This window comes from Oryctolagus cuniculus, chromosome 15 (assembly GCF_051225735.1).
Source record: "Oryctolagus cuniculus isolate XC-2025 breed Fujian yellow rabbit chromosome 15, ASM5122573v1, whole genome shotgun sequence".
NCBI lineage: Eukaryota > Metazoa > Chordata > Mammalia > Lagomorpha > Leporidae > Oryctolagus > Oryctolagus cuniculus.
The window spans coordinates 13,420,100-13,437,753 of record NC_142881.1 but is presented as its reverse complement, the minus strand read 5'-3'; the positions used below and the strand labels follow the sequence as shown (position 1 = coordinate 13,437,753).

General features: G+C 50.2%; 2 protein-coding genes across 6 annotated transcripts in view; one reads left to right on the top strand and one right to left on the bottom strand.

Annotated features, from left to right (window-relative positions):
* HSPA12A (heat shock protein family A (Hsp70) member 12A) overlaps positions 1–17,073 on the bottom strand; it is a 146,813-nt gene extending 129,740 nt beyond the window's left edge. Inside the window, exons 1-2 of one of the 5 annotated variants that reach the window (XM_051824194.3) lie at positions 16,934–17,073; positions 3,720–3,828 (exon numbers count right to left, since the gene is read on the bottom strand). In XM_051824194.3, the coding sequence (XP_051680154.3) occupies positions 3,720–3,828; positions 16,934–16,936 (112 nt within the window). In that variant the 5' untranslated portion in view covers positions 16,937–17,073. Of the gene's footprint in view, positions 1–3,719; positions 3,829–12,090; positions 12,197–16,497; positions 16,629–16,933 lie in introns of those variants that run through there. The other 4 variants (XM_017348602.4, XM_017348605.4, XM_051824196.3 and 1 more) reach the window with 4 other exon arrangements.
* ENO4 (enolase 4) overlaps positions 16,935–17,654 on the top strand; it is a 29,702-nt gene continuing 28,982 nt past the window's right edge. Inside the window, exon 1 of the mRNA XM_089313967.1 lies at positions 16,935–17,099. Within this exon, the coding sequence (XP_089170093.1) occupies positions 16,935–17,099 (165 nt within the window). The remainder of the gene's footprint in view (positions 17,100–17,654) is intronic.

The window sequence follows — 17,654 nt, the reverse complement described above, 5'->3', positions numbered from 1 at the left end:
ATGACTGGGTTCAGGGTCTGGCTCCACCACTTTGAAGCTACGGGACATCAAAAGTGCAACTTGGGCTCAGGATCCTCCTTGTAAAATAAACACCTACAACTGCACCTTTGGCATAGGGTGGTAGGGCTTACAATGGCAGAAATACTGATGGCACTGAGAGGATCTCAATAAAAGGGAAACATCAGTACTACTACTACTGATACTAGTAGTAGTACCATCACCAGCACCACTAGTACCACTACCGCTGCTGCCACCACTATTGCAGAGACAAACACAGCATTCTCAATAGGATGAAAGAAAGCACGGGCAACCCAACTTGGGAGGCAAGAACAGACTCAGAGGGTCTGACACGGAGGTGAGGCTTTCCCTGGAACAGGTGTTTGTAGGAAGAACGAAAGGGAAAATGGGCATTCATTCCAAGAACGGAGGTTGCTCAAGGGCGCTGAGGCATGAAGCATCCCAGCATGTCCAGACCACTGCCGGTGGATCAACACAACCAGAGCAAGAGTTCATGGTCAAAGAAGAGCCATGACTAGACTTGGAAGGGCCACCAAAAAACCCTCAGAGAGAGAGTAACAAAATCAGATTCGCCTTTGTAGAGGGTTCCGGGTAATTTCAGCCAAACAGAATTTTACCTTGGCAGGGTCACCATGGTGATGATCGGTCCCAGGCCACGTGACACCATTCTGATCAGGGATGGCTCACGTGTGTGATGGTGATCCCACACAATGCAGCTCAAAAACCCCTCCCCCCTAGCCTTTTCACGGCACCTTTTCCACGCTGAGAAACACAAACACCTCCCCTTGCACTGCCACAGCCCAAGGAACTCAGCACAGAACAGGCTGCCCAGCTTTGGGGTCTAGAAAGAGGCAGCGCCGGGCAGCCTGGGTGTGCAGGGGGTCACCCCACGTGGGTTTGTGTAAGTGCACCCTGGTAGTTGACAAGGACGGATCTGAAGACGCATTTCTCAGAGTGCAGCCTCATCGTTAAGGGGTGCGTGGCCATACATCAATGCTACAGAACGGAGGCCCACTGCCACCCACAAGGGCTTGCCTCTGGTGGCAAGTCTTCCAAAGCCTCTTGCTTTAGTTTTAGGAGCTCATTGGCCCACTTTTCCAGGCTAACCGCTAGCCGTGGAAGGTTTTCTTTAGCACTCGTGTCTTCCAGGATGACTGCTCAGTACTCCTCCTCACACGCACACGGAGACGCCTAGGGAGCCGCTCATGAACCCACAGAACGGTGGATTGCTGTCTAAGCTACGCAGCTGCATCGGCAGCTTTTCAGGTCAGGACTCACAGGAGGCGGGGTGGAGGCGGGGCTCAGAACTGGAACTAGAAGTGGACAGGAGCAGTGTGTGCACAAGTACCCAGGAATCAGCCGTCTACAGGAGCAGCAAGAGGCACACAGGTCACCAAAGAAGAGGACAAAGAACATGCGCCGTGGCATGAGAGGGGTGAACAGAGGGAGGACACAAATGCAAAGTGGGTCTTTGAAGGGCAGTTAGTGACAAAAGAGGTCCCTGGGGAAGACGGTTTGGGACAAGCAACTCAACTGTGGGAAAGGATGGCTCCATCAATCTGCCCACGGGTCGCCCGTGAGGTTGGCCGGCTGGCGGATGCTGCTAATTCTCTGTGCTCAACCACATCCTGGGTACCTCTCGTGCCAGCCTGTCTTCATTTGGTGGCTCGCCCACCAGCAGACTGAGATACCACACGGGGTCCCAAGCCAGGAAGCACTCCGGCCATGCTGCTGGGCACCCAGATATCGTCCTAGGCATACCCCTACACGCTGTCTCGTTGACCAGCAGGCGTGAGCAATCTATTTCCCTGGCCCCATGGAAGCCACAGACCCCAAGTTCCAGGCAACCTTTACTTGAGACAGCCCCTTTTTCCCAGAACCAAACTCCTTGGATCTGGTCCCAGATTTCCCAAAAATGTACCTTGCTTTCCCCACGTCACTGTCTCCCTGTAACACAGCCTGGTCTTCAATGCCCGTGGCATGCCTGGTCTCACAGACCTGCTCATGCACGTACGTGTGTGTGTGTGTGTGTGTGTGTGTGTTCAAGAACTAGGGCGTCCAATTCCGGGCCAGCCAGCGAGTGCTGCCATCCCACCAGGCCCACCAGCACGTCAAGTCCAAGTTCTGGACGCACACGTCTCATCATGGCCCTGGCACTGCCTCTGGGCTTGCTGAGCACTGAGCACCGGCGGTATTTTGCTTATTTTAACTTGTTTTTCAAAAAATAAATAAAACAGAAAACAAGATAATCCTATCAACCCATAGCGTTGGACTCCAACCTAGCGAGTATGTTATGATCAACGGAGAAATTCAAAGCATCATAGGGACAGCTAAAGCCGGCCTGGAAAATCGCAGGAACTCTATCAATCATCACTCTGTGTTTCAGACAGTAATTTTTCTCCTGAAAAACATTAAATTGAACAATAAATTATTTATTGAGCACCTACTAGGTGACAGTTACTGCATATCCCACTGAACCTAACAGGATTTCTTTTTTCTCTCAATTTCTTAAGCGCTGATCAGGGTGCTTCAGTTAGCTCTCTCCTCTTCTTAAGCAAGTTTACTATGACGAATGTGTTCAGAAGTTGAATACTTTGCTGCCTAGTTTTCTGGGAGGTTTTTTTTGGTTTTGTTTTCTTCCTACTATCGCCTTTCACCTAAAGCATTCCCTCCCTCCACCCCCGTACCACCACCACCACGCTCTGATTTTTGGGGTGAAAAAAAAAACCTAGCATCTGGGGTCTAAGACCACTTGAGATGTCTGGGCTGGAGATTGCTAATGACCTCCCAGAGATAACCCAAATTGCTGATTTAGCAAAGCCCATTCTTGACCTTGACACAAGACAAGACAGGCAAAGGGGAAGGACTTGGGAGGGCCCGGTGAAAGAAAAAGGATCATAGAGGCGCTCAGATCTCGCCAAGCCCTGTCTCCCATTCAGCAAACACCTGGCTGAGTTGGAAAACATGACCGGCCCAACCTTCCTACTGGCACCAATTGAAGCTGTCAGCTCTCGCTTGTCACCAGTTGCACCGGGGGGCTGGCCCGGGCAGCCACAAGAGCCCTAATTAGGCAGAAATGACACTTCTACAACTGACCTGCCAGGACCTTTGGCAAACCATTTAACATCATTAGTTAACATTTTTAAAAAGTGTGAATGTAAATGAACAGCCAGTGGCTTTCAATGGAGTCTGTCGGTGGCATCTCCCCCTCCCTTCTCACTCTCTCTCTTTTTACATGAATAGTCCACTTGTTTTCTCCAGGACGGGAGGGAGCCAGGAGGAAGGAGGAGGAAGAGGGCCAGTCCCCAAGAGGAGAGACACGTTAAAGCATAAACAAGCTCAGATGAACGGCGCCCATCGCTTCCTGCCTTTGTACAGGCCCGAACCAGGACGAGCTCCCAGGGCCACCAGGGCAGAGCATGGACAGCAGGGGCCCTACAGCTTAGACTGAGGCCATCTCACTCCCGCTGTCCCTGTGGGCGGCAAGGCCAGGCTTTGGGGAGGTGGGTGGGGATCGACTTTTATTTCCTGCCTCTGAACTAGGCTTTCTCCCAACCCTCTTCCCACGTGTCGGCATTCCGATCAGATCCGGCGGGTTCTGCGGTGGCGGCGGCAGCGTAGCGAGCGTCTTAGCGGACGAGGGTCCTCTCCAGAGGAGCAGGGCTCTGGGGAATGGTTTCAGAGGCCAGCTTGATACTCACGCGCGTCAGCTGGCTTCCTACCTGAAGCCGTCCTCTCCCACCTTGCATCGCACCTCGTCTTGCTCCTGGCTTTGCACCCACACAGGCCGTACACGGCGACACTCTCCATCTGCAGGAGGGAAAGAGAGTTCATGGACAACACCGCTGCGTCTCTCCCCACGTGGCTCTCTCTGTGTGCAGTCGAGCCCGCTGAGGGTCTGCAGAGATGGCACCGGGCAGAGGGAGAGAAGCAAAGGTTTGGGGGGGGGGGGGCCTGCACTCATCACCTGTTGTGTGGCTTTGGGCTGAGCCCTGGGCGTCGCTGATGCCTTACTGTGTCAAGTGAGAGGAAAACACATGGAAATTTCATGGAAACCGTGAAGAGTGGTGTGAACGCAAGGAGTTACAGCCCAGAGCTGCCACAGTTGCAGAACCATGTCAGGATCTCATCTCCCATTTATCCTGGAGACAACGCGGGGAAAGTGTCCCCTGCGCCCCAAGCCACCAGCATATCCCATATACCCCAGGGGTTTGTAGACAATGCATGGGTGCCAAACGAATTCCTAAAACCCAAGCTCCATTAGCTGTTGGCCCCTGTGGCAGAGCCTACACAGTGAGAGGGGAAGAGTCTCCCATCCGCGCGGCATGTCCAGACGCCCTGGCAGCAGTGGCAGGTGGATGGGCACACAGCAGCAGCATGGCAAAGCCAAGAACGCTCCCTCCAGCCCGAAGGGCCTAGAGCAGCGGAACGTGTGTTCCCAGAGGCAGCACGGGTCCTTCATCCGGGGAGTTTCTGCTCGTCCTTGGATTAAAGATGGGTAAAACCAAGCAAGTCGTGTGTGGCCGAGGGTGCCTGGGACGGGCACCAGAGGGAAACGTTAAGAAAACAACTTGGTTTGGGGCCGAGAGGGAAAATACTGGGGAACATCCCTAATAACAGGAAACGGGGAAGGGGCGAACGGCTCATCGTGATGAAGCGTGTAGTGCTTTTAAGCTAAATACCTCAGCATATTAAGCAAATCGAGAAAAGCCGGCACGGCGCTCAGAAAGCCTCCGGGAGGTGTCTGGTTCTGACCCCTTTCCCGTCACATGCCTGGTCCCGGCCGGTTGTTTAGTGTTGCTTCTCGGCTCCAGCTGCGGAGCCTATTGAAAAGCCCTCGCTCCCGCCTGGTTCTGGCACATTTTCTGCAGGTGCCTCCTACCGTGGCCACAATGGGCTGCTCGGGAGGTTCAGACCTGTCAACAGCTGGGGGGGGGGGGGGGCAGCGAGAGTGGAGGGGGTGCAGTCATTGTCTTAAAGGGCCAGTGACATGGTGGCGCGGCCGCCCCTCGCCGGCAGCACTGGCACCTGCTAATGAGATGAATCCTTTCTCCCGCTCTCTCTTTCTCTCTTTAATGATTTAACTTGATCGCTTTGGTTCCATTCTGGAAGGGGAATTGCTCCATTGATCATATAAAGTAATTGCCTGTAAAACATTGCGCTGCGACGACTCCCCCTTCCCTGGCTGAAAATGTCACAGCAATTGAAAAGCTCTTAGCCCCGTTCAAGAATGCGCCTGCTGAAGGGAACAGTCTGCATGCATCCCAAAGACTTGTGTGTTCCTGCACTTACAAGTTTGTGGTGTGACTGATGGATTTTTAAGACGGGGAATTTCCTTCCCATAGGATTTTTATGTGCAATGGCAGGCAAGTAACCAAACAGGGAAAAAAAAAAGCCAACAGACCAACAACACAAAACCCCCTGCAATCCTAAAAACTAGACACAGTAGTTCAGAGACGGAAATCCTCTTCTCCACCCCCAAGGTGGTCCTTGTCTCAGACGCCGGGGAGGCCGCGGCCGCCCACGTGGTCCAGCGACAGGCAGGAGTCGCCCTCTCCGCTCTCAGAAACGGGCGCTATCGTTGTCCAGGAGGCCAGCAGACGCTCTGCTCCGGGGGAGGATTTGCCGAGTTTTCAGACCTGTCACTTGGCGGCAGCAGCGACACGCCGTGGGAACGCAGACCACACACTTCAGGGGCTGTCGTAAACACCTTTATTAAATAGTCCCTGCCACACCAACGCGAGGGAGTCGTGCACCTGGGGGAAAACCGCTCTGTCGCAGGCACGGACCTGTCAGCGAAACAGACAGCTCCTGGCGATGGTTTCACTCGCCTCCGACAGGCGAAAGCCTAAGTTCCTTCCTAAATGAGACTCTGTCTGCCTAACTGGGGGAAGCCCCACGTGCTGTGCACCACGCTGACGCGTTACCTGTGTGGGAACAAGGCCTCAGGTGAGTCACCTCTCACCAGGATGAGCCATGCATGCTCTTCGGTAGCTGGTGCAGGAATCGCACAGGATGCGCTCATTATTATACTTTTTATAAAAGGGCAGAACACATGCCTGCTTTCTGACAAAGAGGGTATGCAGGGGACTTGGCCATCCAGGGCCACTGACAATCCGCCCCATAAAGCTTTCTAACGGCCAAACCTTGTGACAAAGGACATGGTACAAGTTCCATATGTAGGTACAGCGTTTTATTTTCTTGGGAGTTGAGGATCTGAGATTCTGAAATCTTTTAATATTTCAGACTACACATGATCTTCAGGACAGCAACACACACACACACACACTAACATATACTGTGTTTAATGAAAGTTATTTTTCCTTTTTGTATAAGGAACATGCAAAAAAATAAAAAAGAAATTCTTTAAAATCACACTCATAAAATAAACTGGTTCCCAGATATGAGAATTATGTAAACAGCCCCTAACCAGAAACTTAAATTTTTTTCTATTTGCTTATGTTGGAAGATATTATTTTTGTCTGGAAATGAAACAAGGGTACTTCCCAAAGTTCATGGAAAATGGAATTAAAAGATGAGTTTATTTTGGTGCAAAAGATTCCGCAATCCATGCATAGGCAATGTTCTCAAAAAGTTTGTGGAAAATGTGTATTCTGAAAAAACATGCAAGGATTTCAATTTTTTGTTTTTGCACCAAATTAAACTTATTTTTAATCCCATTTTTCCAGGAACTTTTTGCAGTATCCCTAAATATCCTTAGATATTTAAATAGATTTATAATTAGATAAAATAGAACTAAATACAATGTGGAACTAAATGACTCCAAAAGTTCTACCTGGATCTGAGACCCTTCTCTAAAATAATTTAACACGGATTCACGTAACGGCAAACAGATGCACAATGGATCATTTCTAGAGGCTTTGTCTGTCAGGTGGGCAGTTAACACAGAGGAGGTGGGTTAAGCCCAGCAGCCAAGAACAGGAGAGACCAGGCCAGAAACCAAAGCCCACTGGTAAAGAAAGGCACTCAGAGGGCAAGAGTGAGACCAGGCGGCACCGGAATCTGGCCATCTGGGTGGAGGAGGCAGGTGGCCAGCCTCCCCAGGGCCGGTGTCCGCTACTTGAGCTCCCCGAGAGCCCGTGCTTGGACAGTCTTCTGTCCCTCCTCCGTGTTCCTGGATACTGGAGGAGGAGAAGGCAAGCCGAGAGTGCGGCTCTCCCCCCGGGAAGGAAGGTCGCGTCTGACAGCAGCCCGGGGACTGCTTTCACTTCTGCACCTCCTCAGGCTTCCGTGTGATGCTGCGGGAGGTCCCAGGCAACAGAATCCTCTCCACGGCTCACGCTCCACTCGGAGCTCTGAGCACATTTTAGGCCACCTGACCTCGTGGGGAGAAATTCACCTGAGGTTACATTTGTTTGAACTTCATCCTAAACAAGGCTTGGAAAGATGTTGGGCAGGTGTTCAAAAATGAAGTAATGCATTTAAAAACGTGTGTACTGCTGCTGTGTGGCCACACGGCTGACTGAGGGCTGAGGGTTCTGCTCCTTGCTAGCACGTATCTGTAAGACAGATCGCACATCTGTGGAGGCAGTGAGCATCAGACATGTCCACCCCAGCACTTTATTTACCCAGTAAACGCATTTGTCAACTGACATGTATCTCACCCACTAAGAGTCCACACACAGAAATGTTACCTTCCCTTATGCTTAAATAAAAAGCTAATGTTGGGGATGATGGATACCAGTACCTGGTGAAATATTCAAATGTTCACCGCAGAACACGTGCACATATTTGTACTTTCTGGTCAGAAAATGCTGGCAGCCTAAATGTTGCTTTATAGCTCCTGGATAAAGACAGAGTCACTGGCTAAGGGAGGAAAAGATTCGACTATTTTATGCCTCGGCAGAAAGCTCAAGATCATTCCAAATGAACCCTTCGACCACTGTTTCAGGGAGACCTCCCTGACGCTAGATAAGCACGGTCCACCCCCAGCCCACGAAGAGCCGTGCTCTGCTGTTTTTGTTTCCTACAGTTCTTCTCTGAATTGCCTACTGCAAAGTTTCCTTTCTTTCAAAAGTCAGAAAGCGCTAAGTAGCACGAGGAGTTTTCCCACACTCTGTTTTTCCCCCAGTTTGATACAGGCCACAGTCCCCTTCCTCCAGTCATCGCCTTCCAGAGTTACAGCTTATTTTAAAATATTCAACTGAAACAGATGCACCCTGGTAGCTAACACAAGCAGGACTGGTTCCCAGGGGCCAGGCGCAGGTGCCCAGCATACACAAAACCTGTAGTCTTACCTGCACCTGTTGTTAAAAGTAGATGAGATGGGGGCAGGAGGTGTATCCTAAAGCCCACGTTTAGAGAGCAAAGTCGGAGACACAGTCCAAACACCGGGACGGACTAACCCAGATGTGAAAACCGAGCCTTGACCCAAGACGGACAGGCGCGTGTGCGTGTGATGTGTCTGACCCACTGGCCAGGGGCTAGTTTTATGTCAAAAAAGATGGTGCTTTTTTTCCTTAGCATTAAGTCTTGAAAAAAAGAGAGTGAAAAGTTCCAAGCACGCCCCTAGTGAATTAAAGGTCAAACCTTTATAGTTATATAGTTATTTTTAGCTTAAAAATGGTGATTCTTTTTATTTTCATATAACAAATAATATTTGGAGATAAAGCTCATTGAAAATATAAATTAAAGGAATTCTTGTAATTTTGAATTTATTTTAATTGCTTCTTAAAAATCTCACAAAAAGACAAATAATTTTGCATTAGGTTTATAAGAATACACAAAAATTATGAATTGAACAGAATATTTTCTCGTAAAGCGCTTAGCTAAGAATTCAAAGTGACTGTACGTTCAGTAAATAAAGGATGACACAAGGACCATACTCCTTTTAAAGCTAACAAATTGGAAAACTCGCATTCATTTCAAAATTCATTCTTTCAATTAAAGTCATGCCTATAATCCTTTGTTTTCACCCTGCAAAATAGCCTTTGGTTTTGTATTTTCAAAATCAGCGCAGAACCTGATTTTTCCTGACCAGCTGGCTGTAAAGGAAAGAAAGTATTTACCATCAGGCAAGAGGCTCAAGTCACATCCACAAGCTAAAGGAAACCCCAGCAATTCTTTGGCATGGGGTAACTTTACATCAAAAAGAAGTGGGAACTGTACTATAAAAATTTCAGGGGTGGAAAAATGCCGTGGCAAGTGCCGAGATCTAAGGTCAACCTGGAGGGTGGCCTGCTGCCTGAGCTGGTTTCACAACCGCCTCTATTTCCAAACGCCCAGAGAGGCCGACACGGGGGCACCATCACCTAGGCGGCTCAGGGACGTTTTAGACCAGTCGGTTGTTCATAAACCGACTCAAAAGTTTTACTGGAGTCTAGCAGTGACTGTGGACCAAGTCCCGGGTCCTCAGGGGCAGAGGGGTGGGAGTGGGAAACGCTAGGAGACCCTTGGATGACGCTTCCCTGGCCTGGTCCACACACACACACACACACACACACACACACACAGACACATCCAAACACACCAAAGCACCCGGATACTGTTATTCCAAATTTCACTTGGCTTCATTTATTTCCAAGTGAAAGGCCCTTCACACACAATTACCCTGACGCATCAGGCCTGCTGCGGTTCGGGGGACAACTGTGTCAGATGCTGCAGGTCCCTCCAAGCGGCGGCACTTAGACAGCTGTGCGGCCGCGGAGCAGCAGCAGCAATCGCACCTTCAAACCCTTTCCGCTCCGGAAACAGCGTTTCAGTCCCTTATTCCCACTAAACTTTCTCCGTCAGGTACGAAGGAAACACGACTGATTTTTCCATCCAAGATCTTGAAGGCATAATCACAGAATATATTATTTAATTAAAAAACAGAATCAAGAGCACATTATCCCTTCTTGGCACACACGTCAGTGTACTATTAAAATTTTGGCTCAAAAATGTCATCTAACACACTTGAGATTCATTCACATGTCACCTTGAATAATTCCGGAAGTGCACAGGGCTCCAATGATAATAATTTATATATGATTGTAATAAAAGAAAGAAGTGTAGCTAAATTGGTATTGAGCAATTTGCCTTAAATGATTTTATTTGCTAAAAAGCCCTGGGAATTTATCCCCCACACTAAAACTCTTCAACAATTCCTAATCTGCATTTGTGACTAGTATATTTTTAAAATACTCAAATAACTAGAATTCTCAAACTTCTTAAATAGGTGACTTTCCAGAAGGCAAATCAAGGCAGAAAAACAGTAACAACACAATAGCAGCAAAACCACCACCCTGAGCTTGGCCAACAGTTAAAGTAAAGAGAAAGATCGAAATTTCTGGTAACTTAGCTTTTTGGTTCCCCCAAACAAGTTTTTGAAAGTTTACCGTTCCTGTAAGATTCATGGCCGGGCCTGTAGAAACATCAGTTATAAAGGCAGATAGTCTTTGGATTTTGCTAACAAGAAACAGATAATTCCTCTTAAGCAGATTAACTTAAAGTACATTTTCAGGGAAGTTAAAATCCCCTTCAGTCGGGTTCTTAAGTTTAATTACAAAAGTCAAACAATTTATTAACTCTCATTCAAGTGCAACAACAAAATAGGTAGGCACAGGGCTCTCAGGGGCCAGGAAACAAACCAAATGGATATTTGTAACCTCACAGAGAAAGCATTTTTAGCCCGGACTTGACAAAACAGCGAACTGTGCCTGAACTGGGGCGCTTGCTTTCTTCTTTGCTGCCCCCTATGTGGACAACACGTTTAACACTTCCTTCACTCACAATAAATGCAATTACAATATTTGTTTTGCTACTTTTCTGTTAAGAAGTACAAATTAGAAAACCTGGACTTTGTGAGGATATTTTACATATTTCTTTTATTGGCCCTGTAATTATGCCATTAAAATACCCTTGTGTCGACTTCCATAAAGGTAAAAAAAAATTATCTATTTAAACATGGGAAAATTAGCTTGCTTAAAAAGAATTCCTTTCGCCTGATTTTTCCCTTTGCTCTTCCTTGGCTGAGCTCACTGGACAACTGCCCTACTTCCAGGTCCTCTCTGCCCACACAGAAAGTGTGTGTCCGTCCCCTGAAAAATACCAATTAAACTGCCAGCAGCAGCATCCCCGACAGTATCTTTTGGTCTTCAGTGTCAAAGGCCTTTGCACAAATGACCGGAAGGTTGAATCTGAAACAGGCCCTGACAGGACGCCAGCTTCGAGCCACCACAGTAAGACCTCAGCTCCGGCTTTCGGCTTTCTGCGGGGAAGCAAGCCAGAAACTACACAGCAACTTTCTAACTTCTAACTTTCTAATGAACGAACACTGAAGGATAAAGTGAGAGATCTCCAGGGGCCACTAACCTCCCTTCCTAAAGGAGCTTCCCCTCCTTACTCAATTCAGTCTGAATTCTTGTGCAAAACTAAATAAAGGTTTCACAAACACTGCAAACCTACTCAAAAATATTCCACTGTCCTTTCCCTTCTTTTCTCTGGCAATAGCACCATTTACTACATGTTAGGCAGGGTAGGAAGAAGTCTATGTGGATTTTTAAATCTAATCCTTATTAAAATATGAAAATATTAGCCGATGAGGAAATGGACTCAGAGAGATTAGTCTGTGCAAGGTCGCACTGCTAGGAACAGAAAGAACCAGGATTTCGGCCTAAACAGGCTAATTCTAAGCCCTGACACTTCTAGGCCTTCGTGGTTGTACCCATGATCAAATCATTCCTGGGTCAAGCCTCAGCCACTCCACTTGTGACACGATCCGTGGAGAAATCTTTTATAGCAGTTCTCAACCTTGCACATTAACATCACATATTGAAAACAAAAAACAAAAAACAAAAAACAAAAAAACAAAAAACACCTCCACGCATGGGCCCTGACCCCTAGCGAGTCCAGCTGGATGGGTCTGGGGTAAGGCCCAAGCATCTTCATTTTTCGATATTCTATGTGTCCACGGGAGCCAACACGTCTGCACACAGTGCTTAGAGCCTAATGGCGCATGGAGGCTGGGAGAATCCCCAGTGATCCTCCTGCGCAGCCCTGAGAAGCAGGGATCAGGAGATTATCAGCACCCATCAGCACCCTTTCTCCACCACCTCCCTGTGAGCAACTCACCCGCTCCTCCAGAAAGGGCGCTGGAGTCTCACGGTGCTGCCTCTGAGACACAGGGAGCAGCCCGGAAATGCAAAGCCATGGAGTCAGCTGGGCCTGGGTTCAAATTCCACCCGTGCTACTGATTAACTGTGGAACCCTGGGCTGATCACTTACCTTTTGTGGCTGTTTTGCAGATTCACTGGGATAAAGTTCTAGGCACATAAAAGAGCTCAAAGAGAGTTTCTGCTGTGGTTTTTTTTTTTTTTTTTTTGGTTGTTTTTGTTATTACTACAGTGCTAATGACTACTTCCGGGAGACATCTTTATAGGAAATAAACAAATTAAACATTTCTTTTTTTGTTAGTCAAATTATTCCTTAGCACTTAATTTACAGCTATTTGTATTTATAATCAGCTTGGCAATCATATTTCTCATCCAGGACAACTGGGTGAGGAAAGTTAACATTAATACTCCCATTTTCTAGGTGAGGAAAAGGCAACATTTTCCATCTATTCTGTCTCTAGCTGCTATGATTCTATAATTAAAGGCACCTGCAATCATGTTCATTAGTTCCCCATGAAAAATGATATGCAACACAGATGTCCAATGCAGGAAGGGGGGATTAACAAGCACTTGATAGCAACCCCAAAATAACAGCTAAACAATCACTTCTGAACATTAAAGCCCCAACTGAAATAGAGGTGTTGGGTAAGATTAAGGGGGGAAAATGAAAAATACATTTTTTCTTCAATCTCACTCGTTTAGGATATGTCTGACACAGCTTAGAAAATCTTAGAGCTGCAGACTGGAGGATGGTTCATTTCCTCTAGGAGGGAGCTTCAGTTAGCAAGTCGGAACAGACTAATAATGTACCCTGGTATTTTTTCTTGAGTCAGTGCTACAAAGTAGGACAGATCGAGGATGGACAGGCCCAGTTTTGTGGTTCCGTATCAAGGTCGTCGGGAAGCCTGTGGACTCTACAGGGGACCCACAATTCCAAACACACCCCCCAAATCACTAATGGCTTGCCTGTAAACATAGTCTTTCCATATGCAGAGTTTCCATGAATAAAATATGAAGGTCTCTAAAAGTACTTCTGGACTTTCTGTCACTACAGCTATCTATGATTACATGGCAGGGGTCAGGGGCTCAATTTCTTTTGTTGTTAAAATAGTTTCCAAGCTCAAAAAAGGTGAGGAAACACTGAGGCAGTTCAAACCTGCTTGTTGCAGATGAGGTCAAGGTCTTAGGGACAGCTGGACTCCAACTCAGGTTTCCTCATTCCCTCAAAATAGTCCCTGTCTCACACCATACAAGGCACAGGACACTAACAGTGAGAGCTGAGCCTCTCTCCCACACCATTTCCTCTTTCCAAAGGAGGCGGCACGAGCTCTGTGGGTGAGCTTCAGGCACCTTCCCTCCCTCCAATCTTGAACTCCCCAGATTGGTGCCTTTAGGGTTAGCACCGCCCTCCCTCTTTTGAGCTCTGATGCTCTGAAGGTGCCGCAGGACATTTGGTCTCAGTATGAAACACAAACCTAGTGATGGCGGCGCTCAGACAAGGGATGTGCGGACTGCAACATCTGCACCTGCATATCTTTCAGCTGCATCTCCAGTGCTCCTAACAGCTAAGGAAAACTTCACCACGGCAAGATTCATGACCATTTTATTGACTCTGGATCTGTCAAGACTAATAGACTATTAATAAACCCTTAGCCTAACAACTTCTCAAAATGCCTTTATTTTTATGGCTTCAGTCATTTGTTCCAATGATTGTTAAGTGCTACTGGATGCTATTGGGACTTAAGTGCCATGAAGAGAAGGGATGTGATTGATGGTACTCACTGCTCTTTCCCTGGTGCCTGGAACAGTGCCTGGCATTTAATAAATATTGGCTGGCTGAGTGACAAAATGAGACTGGAGCGGCAGTTCCATTTATTTATGCTTTGCCTCCAGGTAGTGAGATGATGGAAAGAGTCTATGAGGCAACAACTCAATTCCTAGTAATCTCTTCTGTCCTCAGTCTTCCAGTAACCTCTGACTTAACACCCTTCCCTCAAATGCTTTAAATGTAATTTTCCAAAGGTGCACAAGTAATTCATTCATTTTAGGAAGATCAGATACTTCTAACATATGAAAAGAAGAAAATTAAAGTTCATATGGGGGCCAGTGCTGTGGCACAGTAGGTTAAGTCACCGCCTGCAGCGCCGGCATCCCATATGGGCTCCAGTTCAAGTGCCAGCTGCTCTTCTTCCGATGCAGCTCCCTGTTAACGCGCCTGGGAAAGCAGCAGAATATAGCCCCAGTGCCTGGGCCCCAGCGCCCATGTGGGAGACCTGGAAGGAGCTCCTGGATCCTGGCTCTGGCCTGGCCCAGGTCTAGCCATTGCGGCTTTAGGGAGTGAACCACTGGATGGAAGATCTCTGTCTCTCCTCCCAGCTCAACTCTGCCTTTCAAATAATAAAACTCATATGATTTCCATCACCCAAGGAGACGCAGTTAACACACTAGCACCCATCCCTCAGATTATTCTCAGCAAGTCGGCATGCACACGCACACACGCACACACACACCCCTGACACATTTCCCAAAGTCTCTGCCCTAGACTGTGTGATTTGAACTTTTTCCTTTCCTCTGGGCCTTGTTTGCTTGTTTCTTGTTATAGCTCCTTGCTCTCTCCTGTGTCTGAAATACAGTCCTTCCCAATTGCTGCTGTGGATTCGCTCTGAGAGGAGAAGCGCGGTGGGGGCAGGAGGCGCGGAGTCACCACCCAGCACCCAGTGTGAGGCCTCACCACGGAAGGATCCTGCCCTTTTCCCTCGAGGGGACTCCTCCGTCCTTTCTTTAACCTGCAACCCTGTGTGTCAGCATCTTCAGTCTCTCAAACCCTACACCTTTAAAACCCAACGCATGGCTGTCGCCTCCGAAACCAGAGCACTCGTTTACTCCGTCAACTCTAAGAGTGGACCATCAGCCCCGTCGTCACCTTTGGCTCCCCAACCCTGATCCAGCCACACAAAGCCTTTTCCATCCCTCCTTCCTCTCCCATCTCTTCCATCATTGTTACCACCATTGTTTTGTCCCTTGGACCTGTATGACTTTCTACTTGGTCTCCTGGGTGCAGAATAACCCATCAATGCTACCCACCACTTCCATCTTGCATTCAGGAATTTGTGCTCGCTCTAGTCCCTTCACAATCTTGCCCCAGGTTCCTTTTCTGCCCCTAATTCTCACTATTCCTGGAAACAAACCCTTTGCCCCAGCCAGGCTACCACACGCCTTCTTCACTCTGAAGGGTCTACTGATCCCATTCATTCTCTCAAAAACCACTTAGTGAGCATCCACTGAGTCAGATAATGTACTGCCACTGTGGGTGCAGGGCTGAACAACACTGACCCAGTCCCTACTCCCAAGGCACTCAGGCCAACGGGTTCTAGAAGGGAGACCCCAAAACACTCTGGAAGGAGACACTTCAAGTATCCTTGAATGCCAAGTCAGGAAGGGGTGCTCAGCCTAGCAGTTAGGAGGCCTGGGTCCAGCAGCCGGTTCAACCCGGCTCCAGTCCCTGGCTCCAGCTTCCTGCTAATGCAGTGGTGATGGCCCAGGTAACTGGGTTGCGGTGACACACACACAGAGGAGACCTGGAATACTATCCAAGCTCCTGGCTTCAGTTCTGACCCAGCCTCCCCCACGGCAAGCATCTGCGGAGTGACCCAGCAGATGGGAGCTCTCTCTCCCTCTCAAATGGAACAGTCGTAAGGTTTAAGGAATAAAGTGCCGAATGAGGAAAGATAACGCTGAGGGCTAAACTCAGTGGCTCAGGAAGTACCAGCGGTGCTGCGACAAAGGTCTGGCTGGAGTGAGAGCTGGAGTGTGGCATATGGCTTGGGGGGGGGGGGGGAGGGCTCAACGCGGACATCCAGGTGTGGGTGTCCAGGGCGAGAAGACAACGGCACCCAGGTCAGATGGAAGACAGCAGCAGCAGACCCGGCCTGCTTTGTAGAAAGGGTCACCCTACACCTCTCGGCCCGGACTCAGCGCCCCGCATCACGGGGCTTCCAGCAGGGAGGGGGAGGCAGGTGCCTGACGCTCTCTCGCAGAGAAAACACGGGGCGAGTTCAGAGTGTGGCGTTCGTCTAAACCACGCGAAGGACGCCCGTGTTGACGCAGCCGGCCCAGCCGCGTGTCCCCGTCTCGTGTCCAAGTCCGGAGCGGGCGCGAGAGTCCGCCCTCCACGCGAGCACCGCGCGGCTCCGACCCTTTAAGGGATCTGCTCGACCACGCCAGCTAGCGCCCCGCACCTGCGTGGGTCACCTGCTGGGGGTCGGAGCCACGGGGCCGCTCGGACTCGGGGGGGGCACTGGGCCCGCGGACACCGCTTCCCTCCCCCAAGTCCTGCCCCGGCCGTCACCTCCCGCAGGGCGCTCACCCCGTCTGCTTAGCCCCGAAACTCCACGGACTTCGCCTCTGCCCGGCTCCGGGCAGGTGGGTAACAACTACGGGGCCGAAGGGAGGGTGTCTGGGACTTCCCGCGGCGCGCTCAGAGTACTCGGGGTCCTCACACGCCTCTCCCCGGAGCGCGCCGCCCGCGCGCCTCGCGAGGTCGCTAGACACCGCCCCGTCCCGCCGGCGGTGGAAAACGTGGCCGGGAAGGAGCCAGACTCGGGTTCGAGAACGCGGGGCCCCGGGCCCAGCCCCTCGCCGCAGGTGCTGAGGAGGGGGCGACTCGCGGAACCCGCCGCGGGAGGAAACGAAGGCTGGAAGGCTCGCGAGATCTGCGCTCGGGATCTCGCTGCGTTGCCTGGCGACGGGAGGACGCTCGCGGGCCCCCAGGCTAAACCCCGCCGGAGCCTCGAATCTCCTACCATGGGGGAAGACAGCGGCAGCCGCAGCTCTGGGACCGCTAGGGAGCTGCGGAAGCTGAAGCAGCAGGCGATGGAGTACTACCAGGAGAACGGCGTTCCGCGCAGGCTGGAAGAGCTGCTCAACTCCACCTTCTACCTCCAGCCCGCAGACGTCTACGGGCACCTGGTAGGGACCTGGGACGCGCAACCTGCCGCCCCGCGCTGCGGCAACGCGGTGCGCGTGCGCCGCGGAGTCGCGCATGCGCATCGGGCCGGCCTCGGTCGCACCGGCAGGTGCCGTTGGCGGGGAGGAGGTCGGGGGATCCCTGAAGGATCCCTGCGGCGCTAGGGAGGCTGCAGCTGGAGAGAGGGCTGCGGCCGCGTCCAGCCGGCTCCCTCTGCGTCCAGATCTCAAGGCGGGAACGCGGTCCTCTGCCTGGAGCCTGGTTCCCCCCTGCCCGGCCCCCGCCTGGCCCGCTGGGCTCTGGACTTGTCGCCCTGCTGTGTTCCTATAGCATTTCCTACGTGTCCTGTAATTCGAGGCAGCCTCCCCAGGCAGCGCGTGAGCTCCGGTTACTGAGCCCCCAGAGCTGCGGGCCTCATGGCTCTTACTCCGTAGAACGAGATACAGATTACGATTCCCGTTTTACAGATAACGTGGCCCGGTGAATTTAAATGATTTTCCCAAGAGTCACAGAAGCAAACTAAACAAATCAGCCCAGGTCTGTGTGCCTGGCACCCA